This window comes from Gobius niger (assembly GCF_951799975.1).
Source record: "Gobius niger genome assembly, chromosome: 3".
Classification (NCBI taxonomy): Eukaryota; Metazoa; Chordata; class Actinopteri; order Gobiiformes; family Gobiidae; genus Gobius; species Gobius niger.
The window spans coordinates 4,079,319-4,103,207 of NC_136854.1; the positions used below are offsets into that span (position 1 = coordinate 4,079,319).

Here is a 23,889-nt window from a genome sequence, read left to right on the forward strand (position 1 = left end):
ACCCCAACGGCATCGATGGATGGGTTAAATGCAGAGGACAAATGTCCCTACGGGGACAATAAAGTATACAAACAAACAAACAAACAAACAAACAAACAGTTGTTGACAGTTGTTGACAGTTGCTGACCGGTAGCATGCTAATGTCTTGAGCAGCTTAAACACTGACTCTGTCGACATGACAAACTGTAAAAATCACAGAGAAAGGTTTTCTTTTCCTTTTGATGTGTTAGTTTAGTCTTCAGAGTGAAGCAGATCTTTAGTAAATCCTGCTGTAGCTCCACACACAGAGCTGCTGCGTCTGAGCCACAGTTGCTGTTATTTCACATAAACGTGTGTTTTTACTGTTTTCTTCTTGAGCAATAATTACGAGTACATAAAAATGCTACTGTCATCAGTTGTTTTTCATTTTCATCCACAGTAGAGATATTATTACATGTTGTAGTACTGCATAATTTTACTACGGTATTCAAAATGGCCGCCGGAACTATGTGTGATGTCATTGGAAACGCACATAGTTTTAAAAATGAGGCGTAGCAGCTGCAAATTCTACTGCGTAACTATGGTAACGGTCTTTGTGCAGTCTTAGTTTATTTCTCTGTAATTCCTATGGTCTGATTGTTTCCTCATAAAGGCTGAAAGTGGAGACAATATTCAGAAACATGAGTGTGATGCTGGTCAGTAGAATAAGAATGATGTGACAGGTTTGTGGATCTGATCACTGTAATAATGATCAGGGACAGTTTGTTTTTTTCCTGTTTCTGTCCCGTAGATCTGTATCGGCTCCGACTTCTCGAACATGAACATGGCCAATTCCAAAGTTCATTTTGCATCACATGTTCGAAAAGCTCAGAACTGAGACTGAATAAACCAGCTGGACGACCGAGAATCAACATCGTCAAGAGGTTGTTTTGAAAATAAAGCCGTCGCCGTGGAAACCCTCAGCGCGACGCCGGCGTGAAAACAAAAAACGGTCAACAAACCCCCAGAGTAAACACAGACTCCTGTTTACTCTGCGGCTCTGCTGTGTTTTGGTGTCACCTGTCTCCGTGACGACAGGTGAGGCGCAAGCCCCGCCCACTCACACACATCCAGACTCCTCCCCCTCCTCCAGAGCAGACCCCCTGTAGTCCCGGTTCAGTCCCGGGTCAGAGAGCGCTCCCAAGACACTTTTCACATCTTTGTTTTTGGAAACTTTTCTCAAGCCTGGATTTGGACATTTTTCTGCTGTTATATTTTAGTCCTGGTTTAGTCCTAGTTTAGTCCTGGTTTAGTCCTAGTTTAGTCCTGGTTTAGTCCCGGTTTAGTCCTGGTTTAGTCCCGGTTTATCCCCGCCGTTGGCCCATGGCGTCGAACACTGCCACGTTGGGGAGCCTGCCCAGCGGAGTCGGGATCTGCACCACGTTCCCGGACCTGCTCTACTTCCCTGAACTGGTGAGTTCTTCTTCTTCCGGACCTGGTGGGGCGGCTCGTCCGGCTCTGTCCATCCCCGGACAACGGCTGAGCCAAAATGACAATTTTTTTATTTTTATTTAATCTTTCACCAGGAAAGTCCCATTGAGATTAAAAACCTCTTTTTCAAGGGAAAATGTGCTGCAAATGGCTACATCTACATGGCTTTGTTGCTCAAAAAGAAAATTGTCCTGAACAGACAAGAAAATGGCATCCCATTTTCTTTTTTCACTTAACCTCCATTTTTCCTACAATATTTTTTCTCAATTTCCCCCCATTTTTCAACAATTTATTTGACAATCTTTCCAATTGTTTCCATTTTTTTTTTCAACAATTAATTCAAATACACACACATAAACACATTATTTCCACAATGTTTTTTTTGTACTTTTTAAAAAAACAACCCCCCCCCCCCTTTTTTTTTAAAACATTTTTTCCAACCATTTTTCCCACTTTTTTCTCCAAATGTTTTCTTATTTTTTCAATGAATTCTTTTTCCCACTTTTCCCTAATTTTCAAACATTTTTCTAAATTTTTTTCCCTTTGTTTTCACTTTTCCTCCATTTTTCATACAATTTGTTTCTCAATTTTCCCACCATTTTTTCAACAATTGCCACTCTCCACATTTCCTCCATGTTTCCTCCATGTTTCCTCCACATTTCCTCCATGTTTCCTCCATATTTCCTCCACGTTTCCTCCACGTTTCCTCCATGTTTCCTCCATGTTTCCTCCACGTTTCCTCCACGTTTCCTCCACGTTTCCTCCATGTTTCCTCCATATTTCCTCCATATTTCCTCCACATTTCCTCCACATTTCCTCCACGTTTCCTCCACGTTTCCTCCATATTTCCTCCATGTTTCCTCCACGTTTCCTCCATGTTTCCTCCATATTTCCTCCATATTTCCTCCACATTTCCTCCACGTTTCCTCCACGTTTCCTCCACGTTTCCTCCATATTTCCTCCAAGTTTCCTCCATGTTTCCTCCACGTTTCCTCCACGTTTCCTCCACGTTTCCTCCAAGTTTCCTCCACGTTTCCCCCACGTTTCCTCCACGTTTCCTCCACGTGTCCCCCACGTTTCCTCCACGTTTCCTCCACGTTTCCTCCACGTTTCCTCCACGTTTCCTCCATGTTTCCTCCACATTTCCCCCACATTTCCCCCACATTTCTTCCACGTTTCCCCCACGTTTCCTCCAAGTTTCCCCCACGTTTCCTCCACGTTTTCTCCACGTTTCCTCCAAGTTTCCTCCACGTTTCCCCCACGTTTTCTCCACGTTTCCTCCACGTTTCCTCCACGTTTCCTCCACGTTTCCTCCACGTTTCCTCCACGTGTCCCCCACGTTTCCTCCACGTTTCCTCCAAGTTTCCTCCACGTTTCCTCCACGTTTCCTCCATGTTTCCTCCACATTTCCCCCACATTTCCCCCACATTTCCCCCACATTTCCTCCACATTTCCTCCATGTTTCCTCCACATTTCCCCCACATTTCCTCCACGTTTCCTCCACGTTTCCCTCAGTTCCTGACCGTGGAGATAACCTTTCAAACATCACACCTCACAGACCATGTTTCTCCTCCAGGTCAGATTGAACTTGTGAGTTTCTCTTGGACCTGAACCCGTTTGTGGCTCTCGTCCCGTCTCGCTCCGTGTTTTTGTCGTCATTTATTCATTTGCCGAGTGCGAGAGCCTTGTTTTCCTGTCTCCCATCTGCTCGTGCCTAACAAAGCAGCTTCAGAACGGTCTCAAGTTTAAGTCCCGCAGCTTTAGAATGATCAAACTTTCATCACTTTGAGCTTCGTCCTTGAACTGCACGTTTGTCGTCCTACACAGCTCGGTCACAGTTGCCTCAGTGTGGGGCCCCTCGGAGACGCTCAGCCTGTTAGGAGAGCACAGGGAGCGGTTTATCTTGTTTACGATCACATACAATGCTGTTGTCAGTCCTTCATTCTCCTGAGCAGACACTGAGACATGGGGTCCACTGGGGGCCACATTATGGCTCCTGATTTTGACAGGGGCCTGCCAGCCAGGGGTTGGCTGTAAAATGCCATCAGATCACAGATAACCGTCCATTGTCCCATTACTTTGAGCTCCTTCCATCAGGGAAGAGATATAGACTCCATCCTGCCCTGAATAAACTGTAACCACTAATGTGTCGTCTCGTCATGTCTCGTCATGACGATACACGGCACGTGTCGTGTCGTCACATCTCGTCACGTCTCGTCACGTCTCGTCTCGTCACGTCTCGTCTCGTGTCGTCTCGTTTTGTGTCGTGACGTCTCGTGTCGTCACATCTCGTCACGTCTCGTCACGTCTCGTCTTGTCACGTCTCGTCACGTCTCGTCACGTCTCGTCTCGTGTCGTCTCGTTTTGTGTCGTGACGTCTCGTGTCATCACATCTCGTCACGTCTCGTCACGTCTCGTCACGTCTCGTCTCGTCACGTCTCGTCTCGTCACGTCTCGTGTCGTTTCGTTTTGTGTCGTGACGTCTCGTGTTGTCACGTCTCGTGTCACGACGTCTTGTGATGTCTCGTCACGTCTCGCCTCGTGACGTCTCGTTTTGTGTCGTGACGTCTCGTGTCATCACATCTCGTCTCGTCTTGTCACGTCTCGTCACGTCTCGTCACGTCTCGTCTCGTGTCGTCTCGTTTTGTGTCGTGACGTCTCGTGTCATCACATCTCGTCACGTCTCGTCACGTCTCGTCACGTCTCGTGTCGTCACATCTCGTCACGTCTCGTCACGTCTCGTCTCGTGTCGTCTCGTTTTGTGTCGTGACGTCTCGTGTCGTCACATCTCGTCACATCTCGTCACGTCTCGTCACGTCTCGTCTTGTCACGTCTCGTCACGTCTCGTCACGTCTCGTCTCGTGTCGTCTCGTTTTGTGTCGTGACGTCTCGTGTCATCACATCTCGTCACGTCTCGTCACGTCTCGTCACGTCTCGTCACGTCTCGTCTCGTCACGTCTCGTCTCGTCACGTCTCGTGTCGTTTCGTTTTGTGTCGTGACGTCTCGTGTTGTCACGTCTCGTGTCACGACGTCTTGTGATGTCTCGTCACGTCTCGCCTCGTGACGTCTCGTCTCGTGATGTCTTGTCTCGTCTCATCTCGTGATGTCTTGTCTCGTCTCATCTCGTGACGTCTCGTCTCGTCTCGTGACGTCTCGTCTCGTGACGTCTTGTCTCGTCTCGTCTCGTGACGTCTCGTCTCGTGACGTCTCGTCACGTCTCGTGACGTCTCGTCTCGTGACGTCTCGTCTCGTGTCGTGACGTCTCGTCACGTCTCGCCTCGTGACGTCTCGTCTCGTGACGTCTTGTCTCGTCTCGTGACGTCTCGTCTCGTGTCGTGACGTCTCGTGACATCTCGTGTCATGACGTCTCGTGACGTCTCGTGTCGTGACGTCTTGTCTCGTCTTGTCTCGTCTTGTCTCGTCTTGTCTCGTCACATCTCGTCACGTCTTGTCATGACGTCTCGTGTCGTCTCGTTTCGTGGCGTCTCGTGACGTCTCGTCTCGTGACGTCTCGTGTCGTCTCGTCTCATCTTGTGACATCTCGTGTCATGACGTCTCGTGACGTCTCGTGTCGTGACGTCTTGTCTCGTCTTGTCTCGTCTTGTCTCGTCACATCTCGTCACGTCTTGTCATGACGTCTCGTGTCGTCTCGTTTCGTGGCGTCTCGTGACGTCTCGTCTCGTGACGTCTCGTGTCGTCTCGTCTCATCTTGTGACATCTCGTGTCATGACGTCTCGTGACGTCTCGTGTCGTGACGTCTTGTCTCGTCTTGTCTCGTCTTGTCTCGTCTTGTCTCGTCACATCTCGTCACGTCTCGTGTCGTCTCGTTTCGTGGCGTCTCGTGACGTCTCGTGTCATGACGTCTCGTGACGTCTCATCTCGTGACGTCTCGTGTCGTCTCGTCTCTCTCGTCTTTTCTCGTCTTGTCCCGTCTCGTGTCGTGTCGTCTCGTGACGTCTCGTCTCGTCATGTCTCGTCACGTCTTGTCACGTCTCGTGGGTTCTCGTCTCGTGACGTCTCGTGACGTCTTGTGTCGTCTTGTGTCGTCTTGTGACGTCTTGTCTCGTCTTGTCTCGTCACGTCTCGTGTCGTGACGTCTCATGTCGTGTCGTCTCGTCTTGTCTCGTCACGTCTCGTAACGTCTCGTGTCGTGACGTCTCGTGACGTCTCGTGTCGTCTCGTGTCATGACGTCTCGTGTCGTGTCGTCTCGTGTCGTGTCGTGCCGTGTCGTTGTGTCGTGTCGTCTTGTCTCGTCTCTTGTTTGTTTGGCTGTGCTGGTTTTTGCAGAAATAGTATCAAGTCTTCACTTTGTTTTGATTTGAAATAACACAGGTCGTCCACTTATTTTTAGTTCCTCAAAGTGTAGCTTCATTTACCACGTGGCTGTAGTGTATTGTTTATATCCTGATCTCTTTTGTCAGCGCCCTCTGCTGGACACATCTGGAAGTATTTTTTATTTATTTATGGTGCCCCCTAGTGGCTGGAATGAGTATACTGGTTATTTAGCCGGTGCCTTTACTTTCCATCAGTCCAACTGTTTTGGGGGGTTTTCTCTGCTGAAGTCTCATCAGAAAACCTACAAAACAATCATCCTGAAGCGTGGCCTCTGTGACGGACAGGTCATTATTAGCATGTTATTAGCATGTTATTAGCATGTTCTTTGCTCTTTAGTCTGAAGCTTAGTATTGTCTGTGTCTCATTGTTTCACAAACTTCAAACGTCTCCACCAAAGACAAACCTTTATTTGATTATTGATTATATTTTCACCTCCAAAAAGTCATGGGTTTTATTCCAGTGATCTGTTTCCCGAGTTCATAAGAATAAACAAAGGTCTGAGCCAGGATCACATGAGGTTAAACCTGTGTTTAAATATTAGTCCAGGACCTGAGTGTTTGTGAAAGCCTCGTGTCTGCGGTGAGGGGGAAAGGGGCGGGGCCAGCTGTGTAATATATCAACACAACAAAGCACACAGATGGACCACGGCGGAGCAAGACTGGAGTTAGATCAGAGCAGGAAAGAGCAGTGGGGAAGAACATCAGCCACCAGACACGGTGGTGGGACAGGTTTACTTCAGAGACACGGTGGTGGGACAGGTTTACTTCAGAGACACGGTGGTAGGACAGGTTTACTTCAGAGACACGGTGGTGGGACAGGTTTACTTAGGAGAGACACGGTGGTGGGACAGGTTTACTTCAGAGACACGATGGCGGGACAGGTTTACTTCAGAGACACGGTGGTGGGACAGGTTTACTTCAGAGACACGGCGGTGGGACAGGTTCACTCCACCTCGTGTTAGTTTAGATCTTCTTTAAATGCAACATAAATGTAACTGGACTAAATGTTTATTGTGGAGTCTTATTGTAATGGCTGTAATGTCAGAACAATGTTAATAGATAGAGTTATGGAATTGATCCACTTTAATTTTGAATGTAAAATGTAAAGAATGTGTTATTGATCTGTGAAAATGAGTCTTAAATTAAGAGTTGTTGTGAGATTATTTTTTTTGTTAAAATAAGAAAAAATATTCTTTGTCTAAAGCTAAAAAAGGTTCACAAAGTATTTCTTTCTTGCTGAAAAAAATAGCATGTTTTTAGCAAATATATCTGAACAAGAAATGGCTCGATTTTATTTCCTAAAATGAGAATTTTTTCTCAAGAAACATTATTGCTTTTTTATGGAAAAAATAAGAACTTATTTCTTAATGTAAGACATTTTTTACTTGCTTAGAATCACCTTTTGCAGTGAAGAGAGACACAGTCTGGACCAGGGGTTAGAGCTCGTGTCTCACAGCGACAAGGTCCTGGGTTCGATTCCCACCTGGGCCTTTCTGTGGAGTTTGCATGTTCTCCCCGTGTCTGTGTAGGTTTCCTCCGGTTTATTCCTACCACTAAAAACATGTACAATAGGCCTGGATGAATGAGAGTGTGGGACAACGAATGGAAATCAGCCTCAGGCTAATCCCACGTGTCGTGTTTACATGCAGATGCTCACATTTATATAGAGCACACTGTCTCACACTTTTATTACAGTGACGTTTTGGTCGCTCTGACCTTCATCAAACTTGAAGACAGCCCCTTCCACCAGGACATTTATAGCTGAGGGACTGCCCCCAAAAAGACAATCACCAACCAGGAGCAATTGCATACCTGATAGGAGCGCACAATAATAATCACCAACATCAAAAAAATCATGCCTTCATCGCAAATATCATGAGGCAATACATTTCCATAATGACTACAAACATATGGAGATCATCACACAATCATCCGTGGACGTCAGAAATAATTTTAAAAGGTTTGACAGGGCGGCACCATTACAACATTACACTCAACAGTTCGTCATTAAGTCCTTTGAGACTCGTGAAGATCCAGAAGGCCTCGCGTCTCTTCAGGACAAGATGGTGGCCTCCCCTGGTGGGACCAGCACCTGCTCTGTCCCACAGAAGCCGAGCGACACGTCATGTTTGAGTTTGTTAAAATGTGTTGCGACTGGAGAGTCCACGTCTTGGCGTCTAAAGGTGCTTTTGTGCTCACTTATGCGTATTTTTAATTTTCGTGTTGTTTTTCCCACATAAGCCACACGGGCAGCGCAGCGTGTAAACCACGTGATCACGCTGCGGATGGGGGACCTTTTCCCCATGAAAAAAAACAAAAACACATTTATATAGAGCCATTGTTCCTGCTTTAGGCCGGTAGATCCACCTACTCTCTGCACCACCGTCGCCCAGATCATCACAAGTCATTCATAATGCTTTGAAATGGAGACACAAATACTGAAAGGTGGATTCACACTTTCACTGCCCTGTGGCTGTTTGGGGGCTCAGGTTTGGGGTTTGGGGGCTCAGGTTTCCTCTCACCTGCTCAGACAAACATCTGCACTGAGGACAGACCTCAGACTGAGCCGACGGCCGCACAGAGGCTCAGTTTAGAGTCTCCCTCAGGGCTCAGCCTGAGGCCACACACATGTACTTCCCTTCTCACAGGTTTTCATCACTCTCTGTGAGTGACACGTTGGAAATCCCCACTCACAGGAAGTGCTCCGCCCGAGCGGAAACGCTTCACCACAAAAGTGGGCGGGGCCGGATAAGGTGAATAGACGGAAGTACCAGGTCATTGTCCGCAATAACTGTCGAGGATATTTAATCATAGATCTGTTTGCTCTTCAGCCGGTATGAAAGGGGGCGGGGCTGGTGGAGGGGGCGGGGCCTAAGCCGACATGTGATGCTCATGAATAGTGCAGGAGCTGTCAATCATGCGAGGTGTGGTTTACACCCAGAGCCAGCTTTAATATGGGCTCATTATCCCGGGGTCGGGTTTTACTGTCCCGGGATCAGGATTAACACCAACGGAAAATGTCCTTCAAAATCCCGTCAGTGGCCCCGCCCCCGCCGTGGCGCTGGCCCCTCATCAAACGCACCTTTATATAAAAATCTATGTCAATGCTATGGTCCTTTACGTTATTGTCCCTAACGGGGACATCAGTGGCTTCAGGTACACGTGGATCATGAGCTTTAAAGATGACTCAGCCCTGGTTCAGAGCCTGACAGTGACATCTTCTATACAAGTGTAGAAACATCTGAATATATGTTTTTATTAAATCAGGCTCAGTGAACAATTTAACCAAAAAGGAAAGATGCTTTTTCACAAGTCATACAAACTGACTGAAAATGTAAAAATAACTCTTTTAATTTAAGATTTACCCTCTCTCTGTGGTCTCCCTGGTCCTCAGCTGTTCGGGGTGCTGGTCTGGATCCTGAAGTTCAGTCCTGTTCTAACCCTCTCTCTCTGGTCTCTCTGGTCTGTCTGGTCTCTCTGGTCTCTCTGGTCTCTCTGGTCTCCCTGGTCCCTCTGGTCTCTCTGGTCTCTCTGGTCCCTCTGGTCTCTCTGGTCCTCAGCTGTTCGGGGGTCCTGGTCTGGATCCTGTCCTGTTCTAACCCTCTCTGGTCTGTCTGGTCTCTCTGGTCCTCAGCTGTTCGGGGTCCTGGTGTGGATCCAGTCCCGTTCTAACCCTCTCTGGTCTCTCTGGTCCTCAGCTGTTCGGGGTGCCGGTCTGGATCCAGTCCTGTTCTAACCCTCTCTGGTCTCTCTGGTCCTCAGCTGTTCGGGGTCCTGGTCTGGATCCAGTCCTGTTCTAACCCTCTCTGGTCTCTGGTCCTCAGCTGTTCGGGGTGCTGGTCTGGATCCTGTCCTGTTCTAACCCTCTCTCTCTGGTCTCTCTGGTCCTCAGCTGTTCGGGGTCCTGGTCTGGATCCTCGTGGCCTGCACATACGTGATGCCGCAGAATCCTCAGGGCTGGGTGATGTTCGTGTCCGTGTTCTGCTTCGTCCTCACGTTCATCTGGATGTGCGTGTTCGCCTGTGGAGGACACCACAACAAGAGCAGCTGGGCGGCCGCCGTGAGTACCACCAACACTTACTCAGAGCTCCTTCACGGTGAGACTCCTCCTCATGAGCGCCCCCTGTGGCCACGTGTTCTCGCCCTCTCCAACAATATATTAGTATGTTTTCGTGTCCATGTTCTCCGTTTGAAGAGTATCTTTCCTGTCTTGTGCCTGTAGGACTTCATTTACCACTTCATCGCGACGGTCTTCTACCTCAGCGCCTCAGTGGCTCTGGCCATCGTCACCCTGGGCGTGAGGACCAACCCCAAGTTCCAGGTCTATCAGCTGGACATCTCCGCTGTGGTCAGTCCCCCTCAAATAATAATAATAATAAAGAGAATAAAGAAAAAGAATAAAGAGAGCAGGTGTAGTTCTGTCCAGATGCTGACTCTGACCCTGCTGGTCTCTGCAGCCGCCTCTTACAGTTTTCATAGAGCACATGATGGTGGAGTCCATGTCCTCAGACTCCCAGGAGACCCTCTCAGATTTGCGTGACATTTTTTTCTTGAGCTCCTCCACATGCAAAGGTGCGTTCTGTGTTTGTTTGCACTTTTAAAGAGCTGTAACTCAGCAATGGAAACATGTAAAGGCTGTGCTGCGTCTACAAACGATACGTCCAGGAACGATCCATCGAAATGTTCAAAAATGTGTCATCTCAAGAAAAACGTGTGCATTATTTTTATTGTTATAAAAGTCGTCTTTTTGAATTCACTCGTTATATATATAAATATATATATACACTGCGTTCCAAATTATTATGCAAATTGGATTTTTTTGTCAAAAAGGTACAAAAAACAACAATAATAATGAAACTCATGGATGGTGTCGTGTCTTGGGGCTCTATGAATCACTGACATTAATCTCAGAGACCTGGGATGATTAGTTTTCAGGTTAAGGGAAAAACTGAAAAGGGTGTTCCACTTTATTAAGCAGATCATCATTTTCAAGCAATATGGGAAAGAAAAAGGATCTCTCTGCTGATGAAAGCGTGAAATAGTTGAATGCCTTGGTCTAGGTATGAAAACCTTCACTATTTCATGAAAGATGAAGCTTAATCATCGTACAGATAAGAGATTTGTGGATGATTCAGAGCACACTCCAGTTTGTGCAGATAAAGGCACAATATGGACGGTTTCTGCCAGACAAACACATCAGATTAAGAGAACAGATGCTACAAAGCAGCATACAGGTATTTGAAGCTGCTGGTGCCTCTGGAGTCTCCCGAACATCAAGGTGTCGGACCCTCCAGAGGCTACAGTTGTGCATAAACCTTCTATCCGGGCCTCCCCTAAACGGTTAATTGAAGCTGATGAACAGAAACGGCTGCAGTGGCTCAGAAATACATGAGGACTCATTTTCACACAGTCTTGTTCACTGATGAGGCCGTGTAGCCCTGGATGGTCAGATGAATGGAGTAGTGGACGGTTGGTGAATGGCCACAATGTCCCAACAAGGCTGTGACGTCAGTAAGGAGGGGGCGGAGTCATGTTTTGGGCCAGAATCATGGGGGGAGAGCTGGTCGGCCCCATTAGGCCCTTTTAGGCTCCCTGAAGGTGTGAAAATGACCTTTGAAAAATATGTGGAGTTTCTGACTGACCACTGTCTTCTATGCTACAAAAAGAAGAGCCGTGCTTTCCCTAACAAAATCCTCTTCATCATGACAACGCACCATGTCCTGCTGTAAAGAAAACCTCTGCATCACTGGCTGCTATGGGCAGAAAAGGAGAGAAACTCATGATGTGGACCCCCTCCTCCCCTGACCTCAGCCCTATTGAGAACCTTTGGAGCCTCAACAAAAAAAAATTCTATGAGGGTGGGAGGCAGTTTTCATCCAAACAGCAGCTCTGGGAGGCTATTCTAACATCCTGCAAAGAAATCCAAGCAGAAACTGTCCAAAAACTCACAAGTTTAATGGATTTAAGAATTTTGAAGCTGCTCTCACACAAGGGCTCCTATGGTAAAATATAACTTGACCTGTTAATATTTTTGTTGATTGAAATAGCTTTTGATTTCAGTAAGTATGACCTCCTAATGCTACAAATTCAACAAATGACCATTTTCAGTTAATTACAAGCTTTAAAATGTATTGAAACGATGAGTTGCATAATAATTTGGAACAGTAGATTTTGAGGTTTTTACTATATTTATTTTTGAAAAAATACTGTTATCACTAGGACATTTTTTCCACCACATTTAAATGATCCTCTACCAGTTAAAGACTTGAAAATTATGCTGACTCTCATTTGAGTTGACAATTTAGAAAATCTTAGAAAAATGTCATTTGCATAATAATTTGGAACGCAGTGTATTAAAAAAAACTCTTCCTCGCCCTCCTTCCACCTGGGAGCTTGTGAGTTCTGTATCTTTGTATCTTTTGTATCTTTGTAGTTTCTAGAAGATGTGTAGCCACTCCTCCAGTTTGGGGGTCACTGCCCCGAGTGCCCCAACGACCACGGGCACCACTGATGCCTTCACCCTCCAGGTTTTCTTCAGCTCTTCTCTGAGCCCCTGGTATTTCTCTAGTTTCTCGTGTTCCTTTTTCCTGATGTTGAAGTCGTTGTTATGTTTCCTCTGCTCTTTGTCACCACCACAATTTCCGGTTGGTTCATTACCATTCTGTCCGTCTGTATCTGGAAGTCCCACAGGATCTTGGCTCGGTCATTCTCGACCACCTTTGGAGGTGTTTCCCACTTTGACCTTGGGGTTTCCAGCCCATACTCTGCACAGATGTTCCTATACACTATACCAGCCACTTGGTTATGGCGTTCCATGTACAGTATATATATATTTATCATTTTTGAACCATTAAGTCATGTGAGATAGAAAGACTGACTGATCTGGCTTCTATCTGGGGAAAAACTGTGAAGAGTCTCAGTCGTGACTACGCGGTCAAACATTTTTGAGCTTTTCTGAGTAGGACTCATGTTTGTGAAGCTGTAACTCAAAGACTCTTTATCAGATCGACATCCTTCTTCTACTGCAGCAAGGTCATATCACAATAATGTAAAGTCTAGAAGATGAAGATGATCGCTCAATACTCTTCTGTTCTAGAGCCCCTGACATTCTGCTGGAATACAATCTATTTTTGATGATCGTTCCTGGACATATTGTTATTAGACAAAGCACAGCCTTTACATGTTTCCATTGCGGAGTCAGAACATGTGGAGGAACTCAAGAAAAAACATGCCATCCAAATCTGGGAGGGTCAGCTGGGACGATTCTGAGAATGTGGGTGATTTGGGACAGACTGACCCTCCAGAGACATGGAAACAAAACCAAAGCCAGCAGAGCCTAAGGGTTCATTCACACTGAAGTTCTTCCTGAAGTTCTTCCTGAAGTTCTTCCTGAAGTTCTTCCTGAAGTTCTTCCTGAAGTTCTTCCTGAAGTTCCTCTGTCTTTCGCAGGTCTTCTCGTACGTGACGACTCTGCTGTACTTCATCCACACCATCCTGTCGGCGTTTCGCTGGAAGTCCTTCTGAAAGACGCACAGACGGAACAGACTTTTACCTTTCACCAGGAACACGTGGAGCTCCACCACACAAGGACCAAACACCGCGACCTCACAGTGACCTCACCGTGACCTCTCAGTGACCTCACAGTGACCTCACAGTGACCTCACCGCGACCTCACAGTGACCTCACCGTGACCTCTCAGTGACCTCACAGTGACCTCACCTCCTCAGGATCAGCCTCTCATTTGTCAGTTTTGTATTTTGTACCAGTTATTTGTAAGTTTAATGAATTCAAGGAAATGGATCTGCGGCATGAAATTAACTTAGATTTTTTTAAAGTACTTACTGTGAATGAAAGAGTTTTGTAGTTTTTAAAATCCTCACGAATCACTGAATAAATTAAACTTGCGTATTGTACTTGCTCTCCTCGTATTTCCTTCAGTAAAGTGACATTTCTGTTTCCGGTGTTTAACCCGGGCTCCGTCTTCATTACCTCCCGACAGGTGAGTCTCTGTTGCCGTTGGAGACGGGCCTGGGGGGCGGGGTCATGCATATTTGATGAGCTCAGGTTAAACGCTGACAGCTCCGTTCAGCACACGACATGTTGAATAGAGACGGATCAGTCCAGGGCTTGAGCTCGGCTTAATCTCACTTTAATTAACACCCGACCCGAGCCTGGAAAAGGCCACGCCCCCTTGTATGAAAAGCAAAAACCTAAACTTTCTCTACTTGTTCAAAAACGACTTAAACAAATGCTGAATTATGAATGTAGTTTTCTATTATATTCGCCTAAATAAAGATACAAAGACATGGAGAGGAGCAAAGTGGTTCAGCAGCCCATAAATACAGAAATAATGGAGAATGCTAACATGGTGCTAATGCTAGCGCTAGCTACGACTGCCGTTTTTTTTATTTCTACTGAACAATCTGCTGCGAATAAACATCCACGTGGACCCGATTTAGACTTGACTTTATTTGTATGTGATGAATAAGTTTATATTTTGTCAGAAAATGGATAAATAGAAGCCACGCCCCCTCCTATGACGCGAGGCCCGCTGTATCTATGTAAAACATTCTTAAAAACAAACACCAAACACGTAAAATATCAAAGTAATGGAGAAAGTCCTCGTCACAGAGCCGTTAATGACGCCGCTGACTGCCGTTCACTGATTGGTTTACTCCACTTCCTGTTTGCTCGTGTTTGTTCCGCTCTGGAAATGGAGTTGATGCCGACTCTAACCAGACTCAGTGGGTCACAGTGGTGAGTCTGGAGGTTTCCAGTCCAAAGGGAGACTTGTGAGGACTGAGGTGTCGTCCCGAGGCTCGTGACCAGGACGGGGCATCGTTACTTTATCTTTGTCACCAGTCGTTTAAAGATACTTGGTTTTTGATATCGATGCCTGAACAACACCTTTTTAGATACTTAAACTAAAACATGAACATGCCTTTCAGTCATGTTATAGCGGCCATTTTGTATACCGAAGTAGAATTATGCAGTACTACAACATGTAACAATGTCTCTACTCAGGATATAAAGGAAAGACGTCTGATCAACTGTGGCATTTTTATGAACTCGTGATCATTGCCCAAGAAGAAAACAGTAAAAACACAAACCCCAGAGACGCACGTTTATGTGTAGTTAACCTCTTAACTCCCGCCTGAACCGAGAGGATCTTTTTCCTCACGTCATCAGATTTTTTTCCATAATTTTTTGTTTGGTATTCAACTCATTTTTGTACGTTTTTTGTCATTTTTTGTCCATTTTTTTTGTCCATTTTTTATTAAATTTTTGTCATTTTTTTATCACATTTTTGTCATTTTTTTGTCACATTTTTGTTATTTTTTTGTCCATTTTTTATTACATTTTTGTCATTTTTTTATCACATTTTTGTTATTTTTTTGTCCATTTTTTATTACATTTTTGTCATTTTTTTATTACATTTTTGTCATTTTTTTATCACATTTTTGTCATTTTTTTGTCACATTTTTGTTATTTTTTTGTCCATTTTTTATTACATTTTTGTCATTTTTTTTATCACATTTTTGTTATTTTTTTGTCCATTTTTTATTACATTTTTGTCATTTTTTTATTACATTTTTGTCATTTTTTTGTCACATTTTTGTCATTTTTTGTCAATTTTTTATCACATTTTTGTCATTTTTTGTCCATTTTTTATCACATTATTGTAATTTTTTGTCAATTTTTTATCACATTTTTGTCATTTTTTTGTCACATTTTTGTCATTTTTTTGGTCACATTTTTGTCATTTTTTTCATCAATTTTTTGTCAATGGCTTGTGACATTTTTGTGACATTTTTGCCACTTTTTCATCAATTTTTCGTCACTTTTTTGTCACATTTCCATCATTGTTTTCATCTCAGTTTTGTTGCTATTTTCACCGCTTTTTTCCAGAAGCTTTTGGATTGGGGTAAAGCCAAACTGGAGAAAATGTGCTCGGTTCAGGTGGGAGTTAAGGGGTTAAGCTGTTCAAGACGTTAGCATGCTACCGGCTTGCATTGAGCTTCAACAGCTCAGCTCTGACCTCTCCAAGAGAAAGCCCTGAACCACAAACCTTAGATACAACATGTGACAGAGGTCAGAGGTCAGAGCTGTTACTGCAGTATTTCCTCAGTGTTCATAGACGAGAGCCACACATGTGTTTATCCTGTTGAACACATCGACAGTTGCTATCCGGTAGCATGCTAACGTCTTGAGCAGCTTGAACACTGACTCACTGGTTTCTTCACATAAACATGCGTCTCTGGGGCCGAGTTTTTACTGTTTTATTCTTGAGCAATGATTACGAGCTCATAAAAATGTCACGGTCAATCAGTCGTCTTTCTTCTACATCCAGAGTGGAGATATTGTTACATGTTGTAGTACTGCATAATTGTACTTCGGTATTCAAAATGGCTGCCGGAACTAAGCGTGATGTCACTGGAAACGCATGTATAGAACCATAAACAGATTAATAATGTTAATTTATTCCTTTCAAATTTGTATCATTTTTGAGCTGAAACAACCGAGTCACTTCCTTTAAACCCTCAGTGAGATTCCGAGTCCAGGCCCCTGTTGTACATGTTTTATCTGTCTCTTCTGTCTGTACCTCGGGGCTGACCCTCACTCACTTCTCGCTGCGGTTTGTGGATATTGTAGTACAAGTATCCGCAGTACTGTCGAGCGCGGTGTGTTTAGGGCCGGCTCGTGTGTCCCGGCGCTGCTCCCGGGCGTACAGTGTAGTCAGATGTGGTGTGTTTAGGGCCGGCTCGTGTTTCTGAGCACTGCAGTACCTTAGAGCGCGGTGTGTTTAGGGCCGGCTCGTGTTTCCCGGCGCTGCTCTTTGTCCTGATCAACACCTCGCCTCATGTTTAATGCAGACGCTTCAGTCTCTCGTCACCTCCAACGCCAGGAAACAAAACCTTCACTCTGAGGAAGGTCCGGGTCCAGGTCCAGGTCCGGGTCCAGGTCTAGGTCCAGGTCCGGGTCCAGGTCCAGGACCAGGATGGGCCAAAGACAAGATGAGGGACTAATCTAGGCTGTTGGCCCAGGGACAGCATTAACCCTTTACTTGGTTTACAATATTTATAGGTGGGCATTATTTTGTCTAAAAGATACTGTTGGGGAAATATTCAAATTTACAAACTCATCAAGTTTATCTCAAAAGTCAAGAAATGAGAGACAAAAGTGGAAAAATGTTCTCTTTTTAACTCCCACCTTAACCGAGTGCATTTTCTCCAGTTCGGCTTTACCCAAATCTAAAAGTTTCTTGACTGGGAAGTGGAACAGCCAGACCAACAAAACTGATCTAATTGGATCTTTTTTCGTGCATTGTTGCCGTGTTGTTTTCATTGATTGACTGCGGAATTCTTCCGCAGTCAATTATTGGTTTTCATGTTCTTTATTATTATTCCTCTTCCATCTTTTTCCCGATTTTCTAGAGCTTTCAGCACCTTCATGCTTTGTGCAATTTATGCAAGTTATGCATCAAAACGTTCCGCATGTTGAGGAGAAGGTGCTATTACTTTTGGGACTTCTGCAACTTACGGTTTTTCCGCAATCGGCCAAAATGTCGGAGATTTTTCTCATTGACTTATAATGGGGCTGCCGCAAATCCATGCTTTTCTGCACTTTTTTCTGCATTTTATGCAATTTCTGCACTTTGTGCATGTTCAGCTTCTGCAACTTGTGGGTTTTGAGAAAAAATTGGCCTTCTGCAGTTTTCCAGTTTTTTTATACGAGAGTTTGAAATTTTTGCATTGGTGTGTATGGGGGAATCCAGCCAATGGGGAAACTCCAGGACTTTCAGCCATTTGTGCTTCTGCCAATCAAGCACTGAGGCCATTTCAACAGTTTGACCAGTTTATGGAATATAAAAGTTTATGCAATATTAATAATTTATGCAAAGTAACCACTTTATGGGATTTAACCAGTTAATGCATTTTAAAGCGTTTATGCAACTTAAGAGTTTATGCCATTTAGGATTTATGAATTTTAAAGAGTTTATGCAATTTACATAATTTATGCAAATTAACCAATTCATGCATTTTACCACTTTATGCAGTTTATACAGTTTATGCAAATTAGATTATGCAAATTAAGCAATTTGTGCAATTTGAACAGTTTATGCAATTTCTGCATTCGCTTCCCGCAATTCCGCAGTCAATCGCAATGGCGCAGCCATTGCATTTCTAGTGTTCTTTATTATTATTCCTCTTCCATCTTTTTCCCGATTTTCTAGAGCTTTCAGCACCTTCATGCTTTGTGCAATTTATGCAAGTTATGCATCAAAACGTTCCGCATGTTGAGGAGAAGGTGCTATTACTTTTGGGACTTCTGCAATTTACGGTTTTTCCGCAATCGTCCGAAATGTCGGAGATTTTTCTCATTGACTTATAATGGGGCTGCCGCAAATCCATGCTTTTCTGCACTTTTTTCTGCATTTTATGCAATTTCTGCACTTTGTGCATGTTCAGCTTCTGCAACTTGTGGGTTTTGAGAAAAAATTGGCCTTCTGCAGTTTTCCAGTTTTTTTATACGAGAGTTTGAAATGTTTGCATTAGTGTGTATGGGGGAATCCAGCCAATGGGGCGACTCCGCCTTTCAGCCATTTGTGCAGCTTCTGCCAATCAAGCTCTGAGGCCATTTCAACAGTTTGACCAGTTTATGGAATATAAAAGTTTATGCAATATTAACAATTTATGCAAATTAACCACTTTATGCATTTTAAACCGTTTATGCAATTTAAGAGTTTATGCCATTTAGGATTTATGAATTTTAAAGAGTTTATGCAATTTCTGCATTCGCTTCCCGCAATTCCGCAGTCAATCGCAATGGCGCAGCCATTGCATTTCTAGTTATTATTCCTCTTCCATCTTTTTCCCGATTTTCTCCAGCTTTCAGCACCTTCATGCTTTGTGCAATTTATGCAAGTTATGCATCAAAATGTTCCGCATGTTGAGGAGAAGGGTGCTATTACTTTTGGGACTTCTGCAACTTACGTTTTTTCCGCAATCGGCCGAAATGTCGGAGATTTTTCCCATTGACTTATAATGGGGCTGCCGCAAATCCATGCTTTTCTGCACTTTTTTCTGCATTTTCTGCAATTTCTGCACTTTGTGCTTGTTCAGCTTCTGCAACTTGTGGGTTTTGAGAAAAAAATGGGCTTCTGCAGATTTCCAGTTTTTTTATACGGGAGTTTGAAATTTTTGCATTGGTGTGTATGGGGGAATCCAGCCAATCGGGAGACTCCGCCTTTCAGCCATTTGTGCAGCTTCTGCCAATCAAGCACTGAGGCCATTTCAACAGTTTGACCAGTTTATGGAATATAAAAGTTTATGCAATATTAATAATTTATGCAAAGTAACCACTTTATGGGATTTAACCAGTTAATGCATTTTAAAGCGTTTATGCAACTTAAGAGTTTATGCCATTTAGGATTTATGCATTTTAAAGCGTTTATGCAAATTACATAATTTATGCAAATTAAACCATTCATGCATTTTACCACTTTATGCAGTTTATGCAGCATGACATTTTATGCATTTTACCAGTTTATGCAAATTTGATTATGCAATTTGAAGAGTTTATGCAATTTCTGCATTCGCTTCCCGCATTTCCGCAGTCAATCGCAATGGCGCAGCCATTGCATTTCTAGTTTTTATTATTATCTTTTTATTTTTTTTATTTTTTTTTTCTGTAATTTTTTGTCTATTTTTATGTAATTTTCCCACTTTTTCCATCGCTTTTATATTACTTTTTTCTTGCTCTTTTGTGTCTTTTTTGTTGCATTTTTTTGCCACTTTTTCACTTGCTTTGTTGTTGCTTTTTTATGTTTTCTTTTGCGCTTTCATCCTCGTTTTCATCTAGTTTTTTGTCTCTATTTGACTCAAATGACAAAAAAGTGACAAAAACGTGATGAAAAAATTAAGAAAAAATGACAAAAAAATAATGACAAAATGATGAAAAAGTGACAAAAACGTGATCAAAATGTGACAAAGAATGATGAAAAAGAAAGAAAAAGTGATGGAAAAAATGATGAAAAATTGACCAAAAAATGATAAATAAAAAAAAAGATGACATTTATTCCATAATTTGGCAGCGGAGACGTACATGCTGTACATGTTTTTGTATATTGTTTGGTAAGACACTCTGCTTCTTTCTTTTTTTTTCTTTTTTCATTTTTTGCACTTTTTCACTTGCTTTGTTGTTGTTTTTTTAAGTTTTCTTTTGTGCGTTCATCCTCGTTTTCATCTAGTTTATTGTCTCTATTTGACTCTAATGACAAAAAAGTGACAAAAACGTGATGAAAAAATAAAGAAAAAATTACAAAAAAATAATGAAAAAATGATGAAAAAGTGATGAAAAAATAAAGAAAAAATAAAGAAAAAATAATGAAAAAATAATGATAAAATAATGAAAAAATAATGAAAAAGTGACAAAAACGTGACCAAAATGTGACAAAGAATGATGAAAAAATTACCCAAAAAATGATAAAAAATAAAGAAAAAGTGATGAAAAAATGATGAAAAATTGACAAAAAAAATTATATAAAAAAAAAAAGATCAAAAAGCTAATCTAGTTTGTTGTCTCTATTTGGACGCTTTTTTCAAGAAGGTTTTAGATTTGGTAAATGATAAACTGGAGAAAATGTGCTCTGTTCAGGTGGGGGTTAAGAGGTTAATGAACACGCCGCACCGGATTGTAGCCTTTCCATCCGTCGTCCCCCATGTGCACACACTCTCTCACTCATCCTGGGCTATTGTACATGTTTTAGTGGTAGGGTTAGTACCTGGAGGAAACCTACGCAGACCCGGGGAGAACATGCAAACTCCACAGAAAGGCCCCGTCCCGGTGGGAATCAAACCCGGGACCTTCTGTGAAGCACAAGCGCTAACCACTGAGCCACCAGCTGAAAGTCACGTTCTTTAACCTCTTAACCTCCGCCATTTTCCTCCAGCTCAGCTTAACCCAAATCTAAAAGCCTCTAGGCCAGAGAATCTATGTTGATCCTCACATTTGTGCCATGTTGTCGTCACATTTTTGACATTTTGTTCCATGAGCCCCTCCTGGAGCCGCCACCTGAGCGTGGGGGAGGGTTCGACCTGGATGATCCTGATCCTGACAAGCTTGTCTTCTTCCCACTCCTTTTCGAGCTAGAATGCTGTTTGTTTTTTTGAATTATTGATTGACTGCGGAATTCTTCCGCAGTCAATTATTGGTTTTCATGTTCTTTATTATTATTCCTCTTCCATCTTTTTCCCGATTTTCTAGAGCTTTCAGCACCTTCATGCTTTGTGCAATTTATGCAAGTTATGCATCAAAACGTTCCGCATGTTGAGGAGAAGGTGCTATTACTTTTGGGACTTCTGCAACTTACGTTTTTTCCGCAATCAGCCAAAATGTCGGAGATTTTTCTCATTGACTTATAATGGGGCTGCCGCAAATCCATGCTTTTCTGCACTTTTTTCTGCATTTTATGCAATTTCTGCACTTTGTGCATGTTCAGCTTCTGCAACTTGTGGGTTTTGAGAAAAAATTGGCCTTCTGCAGTTTTCCAGTTTTTTTATACGAGAGTTTGAAATTTTTGCATTAGTGTGTATGGGGGAATCCAGCCAATGGGGAAACTCCAGGACTTTCAGCCATTTGTGCTTCTGCCAATCAAGCACTGAGGCCATTTCAACAGTTTGACCAGTTTATGGAATATAAAAGTTTATGCAATATTAACAATTTATGCAAAGTAACCACTTTATGGGATTTAACCAGTTTATGCATTTTAAAGCGTTTATGCAACTGACGAATTTATGCCATTTAGGATTTATGAATTTTAAAGAGTTTATGCAAATTACATAATTTATGCAAATGAACCCATTCATGCATTTTACCACTTTATACAGTTTATGCAACATGACATTTTATGCATTTTACCAGTTTATGCAAATTTGATCATGCAATTTGAAGAGTTTATGCAATTTCTGCATTCGCTTTCTGCATTTCCGCAGTCAATCGCAATGGCGCAGCCATTGCATTTCTAGTTATTATTGTTTTTCTCGCTTTTGTGTCTGTTTTGTGTGGCTCGAAATAAAATATTCAATTAATCAATCCTGAAGCTCCGAGAGGCTCTGAGAGGCTCAAGTTGAGGATAAGTTTAGGTACTGTTGCTATTAAATAAAGCTATTGAAAGCAGGTAGAGAAAAAAACAAGTATATGCTCAGATCCAGATTCAAAAAGCCACAAGAGCAACAGAAAAGCAAAAACAAAAAGAAGACAAAAAAGTGGCAAAAAGTGATGAAAAAAGTGAGGATTGTGGGGCTGTTGGAGCTGCGCAAATCACACATCACCAGCCCCTATAGCGCCCCCTGCAGGTGGTGGGTCCACAGGACGGCCTCATGGTTCTGACCGGGCCTGTTGGTCTCTCATAAGGAGCTTCTGACCCGCTCTCTGTCTGACCCGTCACCTATAGGACAAAAAATGACAAAAAAAGTGATGAAAAAATTAACTAAAAATGACAAAAAAAAAAAAAAAAAGATGAAAAAGTGTCAAAAACGTGACCAAAATGTGACAAAAAATGAAGAAAAAAATGAAGAAAAAATGATGAAAAAGTAAAAAAAAAGTGAGGAAAAACGTGACCAATAACGTGACATTTTTTGAAAAAATAATGAAAAAATGACAAAAAAATAATGAAAAATGATGAAAAAGTGACAAAAACGTGACCAAAATGTGACAAAAAATGATGAAAAAATGCTGAAAAATTAAGAAAAAAATAAGAAAAAAATTTCAAAAATATTATTAAAAAAATGATGAAAAAGTGACAAAAACGTGACCAAAATGCGACAATGAATGATGAAAAAAATACCAAAAAAGTGATAAAAATTAAAGCAAAAGTGAAAAAAAATGCTGAAATTTATTCCATAACCGCTCTCTGTCTGACCCGTCACCTATAGGACCTGTTTGCCCTGGAGCTCCGTTATCGGGGGCTTCGTGCCCCTGTAGGGTCTCCCAGGGCAAACAGGTCCTATAGGTGACGGGTCAGACACAGAGCGGGTCAGAAGCTCCTTATGAGAGACCAACAGGCCCGGTCAGAACCATGAGGCCGTCCTGTGGACCCACCACCTGCAGGGGGCGCTATAGGGGCTGGTGCTGTGTGATTTGGGCAGCTCCAACAGCCCCACAACCCTCACTTTTTTCATCACTTTTTGCCACTTTTCTGTCTTCTTTTTGTTTTTGTTTTTCTATTGCTTTTGTGGCTTTTTTTTTTTTTTGCATTTACGTTGCTATTTTTTACACGTTTTTTCAAGAAGCTTTTAGATTTGGTTAAAGTCGACCTGGTTAATAATGTTGTCCCTGAACCGACAGCATCAAAACCTGGGTCTGAGCATATACTTTCTTTTTTTCAATACCTTTATTTATTTATAGCAACAGTGCCTAAACTTATCGACTTATTTGTGCAGCCGCTGCTAAAGAAGGAGCTGGTTTAAATGCCCGTGAGGAGCCTGACTGCCCCCTGCTGGAGCCCACAGGCCCTGCACTCACATAACACCTGTCCTTTTATCAGGAACAGCTCCTTCTGTCGTTAATCTGAGGACGACGAGGCGCTCATGTGAGGCGCAGGAGGTGGAGAGACAACAACACTGACATGAACATGAGGAGAGGGGTTTGGGATGTTGTTTAGTTTTTGAAGAGTTCCTCCTTGGTTCTCTGACGTGGCCGACTTCCTGGTCCAGCTGTCAGTGCGTTCCTCGCTCCTCAGAAGGACAGGGAGCGCTCGTTCTGCATGTGAATGTGTTTAACCACTTCCTGTCTCTAACTGGAGGTTTAATAATGCAGCTCTGAGAAGCTCCGAGAAGCTCCGAGAGGCTCAGAGAAGCTCCGAGAGGCTCCGAGAGGCTCCAAGAGGCTCCTAGAAGCTCTGAGAGGCTCCGAGAGACTCCGAGAAGCTCCGAGAGGGTCTGAGAGGCTCTGAGTGGCTCCGAGATTATATCTCCTCTTATATTCGCAATGTGAGGGGCATGAGTGTTATGTCCCAGAGGCCCATTGCTCATTATAGGAGATTATCTGGGAACCATGACTCAATAAAGCACCACCAGAGGGGTATAAAAGGCGTCACATCC

General features: G+C 43.2%; 1 protein-coding gene across 1 annotated transcript; it reads left to right on the forward strand.

Annotated features, from left to right (window-relative positions):
• Positions 1 to 1,341: 1,341 nt before the first annotated feature.
• LOC306961395 (myelin and lymphocyte protein-like) lies at positions 1,342 to 13,309 on the forward strand (the record flags this gene model as incomplete). The annotated part of the gene is made up of 4 exons (XM_079554121.1): positions 1,342 to 1,431; positions 9,678 to 9,845; positions 10,008 to 10,133; positions 13,235 to 13,309. The coding sequence occupies 4 exons, from the start codon at positions 1,342 to 1,344 to the stop codon at positions 13,307 to 13,309; spliced, it is 459 nt and encodes a 152-aa protein (XP_079410247.1).
• Positions 13,310 to 23,889: the final 10,580 nt, after the last annotated feature.